At 35.3% G+C, this 6,233-nt stretch overlaps 1 protein-coding gene across 4 annotated transcripts in view; it reads left to right on the forward strand.

Moving 5' to 3' along the window:
- The window catches only part of LOC106076912 (aquaporin-5-like), an 87,243-nt gene extending 82,804 nt beyond the window's left edge, over nucleotides 1–4,439 (forward strand). For 2 of the 4 annotated variants that reach the window (XR_008775742.1, XM_056016492.1), the window contains one exon: nucleotides 2,258–4,439. Coding sequence is in view for 2 of the 4 variants with exons in the window: in XM_056016492.1 (XP_055872467.1) it covers nucleotides 2,258–2,264 (7 nt within the window). In the remaining 2 variants the exon portion in view is untranslated. The remainder of the gene's footprint in view (nucleotides 1–2,257) is intronic. The other 2 variants (XR_008775741.1, XM_056016493.1) reach the window with 1 other exon arrangement.
- Nucleotides 4,440–6,233: the final 1,794 nt, after the last annotated feature.

The following is a 6,233-nucleotide window of genomic DNA, read 5'->3' on the forward strand; positions in this document are numbered from 1 at the left end:
ACATTTTGACCATTTTTTATACCCATGAAATCAGTCATGTAATTGAGAAACAATTGACATCAATAATTCGGTAAAATACGTTGATGTTTGAAAGTCTTCTCTCGAATCTAAAAAGTTGATGTTTGAAAGTCTTCTCTTGAATCTAAAAAGTTGATGTTTGAAAGTCTTCTCTTGAATCTAAAAAGTTGATGTTTGAAAGTCTTCTCTTGAATCTAAAAAGTTGATGTTTGAAAGTCTTCTCTTGAATCTAAAAAGTTGATGTTTGAAAGTCTTCTCTTGAATCTAAAAAGTTGATGTTTGAAAGTCTTCTCTTGAATCTAAAAAGTTGATGTTTGAAAGTCTTCTCTTGAATCTAAAAAGTTGATGTTTGAAAGTCTTCTCTTGAATCTAAAAAGTTGATGTTATGAAAGTCTTCTCTTGAATCTAAAAAGTTGATGTTTGAAAGTCTTCTCTTGAATCTAAAATGTTCTCTTCTTAGTAGGCTCATTGGATTGCCTTTCAACTTTGCGCAACATTGTAGAGCAAAAAAACAACAACAAACAACAAACTGTATGACTAGCTCAAGACCCAGTTACTTCAGCCAGCTCCATTGTTACACTTTTAAAAGTCATTCTCCAATGATTTATTTAATTCTAGATCTTCCTTAGTTGACTTTCTGCTTTCTGCAGATCTTGCTGCTCACTTTCCAACAGTTTTGACACAACGTTCACTGTTCTTACAATTTAGTACTGAACAATAGACAGAACAATATCACCGAAGGTTTACTCTTGTGTCTGCAAATGCTGCAGTTCGTTATTTCATTACCACAACATGAACATTTTCTTGTTTTAATTTAAACTTGTATCATTTTTGAATTAGAAAAGCTTTTTTGAAAATTTTATTTTCAATAGAGAAAAAAGAAACCAATTCAGCTTTGAAAAATTGAATAATTAGCAGCTGTGTCGAAATTTTTATTCATTGCCATCAGGACTATCCATATAGACTATAAACCTAGTTATTATTGTCGCCCGCGCCCCTTTCATTTTTGTTGTATATACTTATCTATGATTTAACATACAATACATACTACATATTTTCTCAACCAAACTCTATCTCTCCCACACGAATCCCCGTAATACTATTAATGGTTTTATGAATATACAAGGTGAAAAAAAAAAGAATGGAACAATCTGGCAACAATTGTCACCTCAAATGCACGGTCAGGGCTAGCCACCATTACAATAAATCTGACGGAAAGCGGTTCCTTATACTAAAGTAATCCAATGCTCTGGTACACTCACTCTAGCTTAAAACACGTATTAATGCTTTAAAACGAATATAAAGTTTTGGTATACAATTTAGGACATTTTGAGGAAGCTTTTAAGATTGTAATTTTCAATCTGTTCTTACAAAATTGTTATCTTGTTCACTTTAGTGTCATCCCCAAAGTTTTCATGGTGGCCCCAAATGGTCATGAGTCATGGGCCTAAGCGCAATGAACCGTTTGCGCCATTGTTGCTACGCTACAGGCTATGGGCCCCTAACATGGTCGTGGGCCCGATATCATTGAACCCCTTCGTGCCATGGATGCTACGCCACTGCCTACACCACACTTATCTACCATACAAGGCAGCAAAGGGAAACTATGGCACACCAGCTTACACCCAGCCATTGAGGGACGTTATCAAAGGGAAACAATCCAGCTAATCTTTTTTTAAACTTCGAGAATAACGAAATTTCTACTTAGCTCGTCGCTTTTACTGCTTTTGCCTTAACCTTTGCTTTGGTACATTAACAATATAATTATCAATTGATTGATCCATCTTTAATAACTCTTAGCGAGACAAATGTTTCGTTTTAAAATATCTTCTTTTAAAGTAAGTAAGATGAGATCAAATAAATAAATTCAAAACCATTTTTCTATTCTAACAGAAGCAATACCGGAACCTCACATGACAATCGCCTAGGCATATATGCTAATTTATTTTAATTATACAGGCAGTTTATAGTTACTCTGCTTCAGACCCCAAGCATAATTATCTTGCTACCTTTATTGATACAACACTTGGATAGCATAGCCCTTTCGTACTTCAAAAATAAGGGATTATTATAAGGGATGTAATTCATGAAATCAAATTTTCGTCATTTTCTATTTGTTATTCCCCTTACTTCAATAAAGACTACACAGCTTAGGTAAAACAAAAAGAAGATTTATCTTATATTATTTTAATAATTTTTATTTCTCTTTTTCTTCCCTTTAATGTTGGACTTCCGAAAGAAGTTAAGCGTGCAGACAGCCAATTGGTACCCCTGGATGGTGACGGCTCTCAGAGATGACCAAGATTTTAAAAAAAGAATATAATTGTATTTATTGTATGTATTAATCTCATTGAATCAATGATAATAATCAAAGCTCTACCTCCATTCTTTGTTACTTTCTTTAAAGGTTTTATATTGCTGGTGTTTGTAGCATAAATTGTATTCAAAAAAGGATGTACCTATTATTTATCAAACCTTTGTTATACAAATAATACAATGAAAACAAATACATAATCCTCAGAAATAGCAGTCCGTGTTCACAGGTCAGTGTTTTAAATTGGAACAATATGGCTAAATTCTCTATAAAAGAGTTTCTCCATAATGCTATTGTTAGCAATCACAGACAGGCTTTTTTTTTGTGAAGGTAAACACCGCTACGTCGTACCGGCACCCTTTTCAATGTGGGGAAAAAATTATTACTTTTCTTGTATTTTAACGTTTATTATTAATTTATTACTAGTTAAAAGGTAAGCATTCCATCACTGAGTACCGGCACCTAATCACTGAGTACCGGCACCTAATCACTGAGTACCGGCACCTTTTTTGTTTACAATTGTCCACTAATGTTACTAGACATTTACAGGCTCAATACTGGGAATTTAATAGTGTACAAAAATAAAATGTGTACGAATTACTACTTATTATTACTATTACTACAAACTAAATGTCGTACGTCACTGTGCTTCCTGACCAGTAAGCGTATCTTATCGTTTCAATATCAACATTTTACTTCTGTCAAGTACTATCTCTGGAGTCTTTCTATGACGCCATTTTGTTTTTATCACTTCCATTAATGTTTTGGGTATCGAATATCTATAAATAGACATTTCTTATTAAGTAGTGATTGTGTATTATCTTTGTCTGGGTGCTATTTTGAAATAACAATGTTCTACTCTTCATTATGTCCATTTAGGAACACAATTTGTTTTGGGAAATAAAATATTAAACTGTTAAAACAAATTTAAATTCACACATAAACACACACACACATTTTCGAAAACATTCAAACACATACAACAATTTGAACCAAATGTATACATTTACAGTGGGGAACAAACTTGTACATAATGTATACATTTACAGTGGGGAACAAACTTGTACTAAATGTATACATTTACAGTGGGGCACAAACTTGTACCAAATGTATACATTTACAGTGGGGAACAAACTTGAACCAAATGTATACATTTACAGTGGGGCACAAACTTGTACTAAATGTATACATTTACAGTGGGGAACAAACTTGTACCAAATGTATACATTTACAGTGGGGAACAAACTTGAACCAAATGTATACATTTAGAGTGGGGAACAAACTTGAACCAAATGTATACATTTACAGTGGGGAACAAACTTCTACTAAATGTATACATTTACAGTGGGGAACAAACTTGTACTAAATGTATACATTTACAACGGGGAACAAACTTCTACTAAATGTATACATTTACAGTGGGGAACAAACTTGTACTAAATGTATACATTTACAGTGGGGAACAAACTTGTACTAAATGTATACATTTACAGTTGGGAACAAACTTGTACTAAATGTATACATTTACAGTGGGGAACAAACTTGTACTAAATGTATACATTTACAGTGGGGAACAAACTTGTACTAAATGTATACATTTAAAGTGGAGAACAAACTTCTACTAAATGTATACATTTACAGTGGAGAACAAACTTGTACTAAATGTATACATTTACAGTGGGGAACAGTGGGGAACAGCCTTGTACTAACTGTATACATTTACAGTGGGGAACAAACTTGTACTAAATGTATACATTTACAGTGGGGAACAAACTTGTACTAAATGTATACATTTACAGTGGGGGAACAAACTTGTACTAACTGTGTACATCTACAGTGGGGAACACGTATTACAGACTAAATGGTATATAATCAATAACAACACTAGGTTGAACATGTAAAAGAAAAGGTTTGCGCCAATTCCAATGTAAGTCTGTACATTAAAGTCAAGAATCTTCTCTGAATTTAATAAGTTATGTTTTTCATTCTGTAATTGTCTATGTGTGTGTGTGTTTCTGCTGTCAATAGTTCAATTCATAAAGACTGATTATTATTATTTCTTGTACTTTTCAATAAACACGACCGAGAGTTTACTGTGTTATAATGACTTCTGTATGTCCTGTTTCTAATGTTTATATATATACACATGAAGATTTCTTTTAAATGGCGGAGAACCTGCAACATGGTAAAACGTTTTGGTGTATCCGGTGTACAAGAGAAAGGAGGGGTTGAAAAACTATGGGTTTTTTTTTTCTTTCAATGTACATCGTTATGTTTTGATGTACTTTTTAGCCCAGCAGAATCAAAATATTAAGCTCTTCTACCTGAAGCTTCTAGTTGGCAATTTGGAAGTTCTATTTAGCGTCCTTGACATTGTTCAGTCTATCGTGAACATCTCCAAGGAAAAAAAAAGTTCTTTTTGACTAAACTATTTGTACTTCAGATAAATTTACTCCGTCCAGGTATTGTCTAGGTATTGTCTAGGTATTGTCTAGGTATTATGCTGCTCTGCTCAATCTAAATGTCAAGACTTAAAAATACAACAATACAAACGAAAGACTTGGCGTTTGATTCTTCCATATCAAGATACCAACAAGAAACTTTGTGTTCTGGGAATAGTGAGACCTTGCACACTTTGTTCAGTTTCTTAAAAGGTCAGACATTTTTAAAAACAGTTAGGGATGAAAAAAAAAAACGCGGTGGCTGATCGGTAAAGCGCTTGTCATCCGAATTGAGGTTTCGGGTTCGAATCCTGGTGTCGATTGGGATTTTTAATTTCGGGATCTTTGGGCGCCTCTGAGTCCACCCAGCTCTATTGGGTACCTGACATTAGTTGGGGAAAGTAAAGGCGTTTGGTCGTTGTCCTGGCCACATGACACCCTCGTTAACCGTGGGCCACAGAAACAGATGACCTTTACATCATCTGCCCTATAGACCGCAAGGTCCCAAAGGGGGAACTTAAGGGATGAAAGACATTCAAGTTACAATCCAGAAGAGTAGTAAGTAGTTCCTCTTTCATCTGTTTTTTTTTTGGCCCACAGTTAAAGAGGATGTCAACCGCCATTAACCGCCATTACTTTCCCCCAACTAGTGCCAGGTACCCATTAGAGTTGGGTGTACTCGGAGGCGCCCTAAATATTCCGAAGTTAAAAACCATAGTCTTAACCAGGATTCCAACCCGGGAATTTCCCGGTTTCGTAAGCCAAGCGCTTTACCACTTAGCCACCACGATTCCTAGCACTATAGCGTACTGATTTATAAGTATAAGTACTAAGGCATACGGCCAGGGGCAGTCGCCACACTCACCATATCCTCTACAGGCGATCTATAGGGCAGATAATGTAAAAGTTATCTGTTTCTTTGGCCTACCGTTGACGAAGTTGTCTTCTGGCCAGCACAAGGATCAATTGCCTTTATTTTCACAACCAATGTCCAGTACCCATGCTAGATGGGGCGTCCTTAAAGTTTCGAAATTGCAAATCCTTCACTGAGAATCGAACCCGAGAAACTTTGATTCGGAAGTCAAGCGCTTCATCAATCTACCAGCAAACCCAGTGCAAGTTTTCATTAAAAGAATAAACGACTATCTTTCAATGGCCTCTATTTGGTCATGGGCTCGGACGCAATGAGCCACTTCTGCAGATCATGGCAACGGTCTACAGGTTTTACCGCTACTACAGACTACATAACCCAGAGTTTTAACTTATTTCTCAAAACTTACTAACATACCATTAACCTCAACTCTTTACATAAACAGTGTCTTAAACATATGGATTATCTCTCTTAGCCTCATTAATACATCATGTCAATCAACTTGCCGCTTGTCTATTACTTCACTAGTGAACGCCTTCTCAACGTTGATGTAATCAACATCTGACCTTGAATGTACGGCACGTTAACC

Source organism: Biomphalaria glabrata, chromosome 17 (genome assembly GCF_947242115.1).
Source record: "Biomphalaria glabrata chromosome 17, xgBioGlab47.1, whole genome shotgun sequence".
Taxonomy (NCBI): domain Eukaryota; kingdom Metazoa; phylum Mollusca; class Gastropoda; family Planorbidae; genus Biomphalaria; species Biomphalaria glabrata.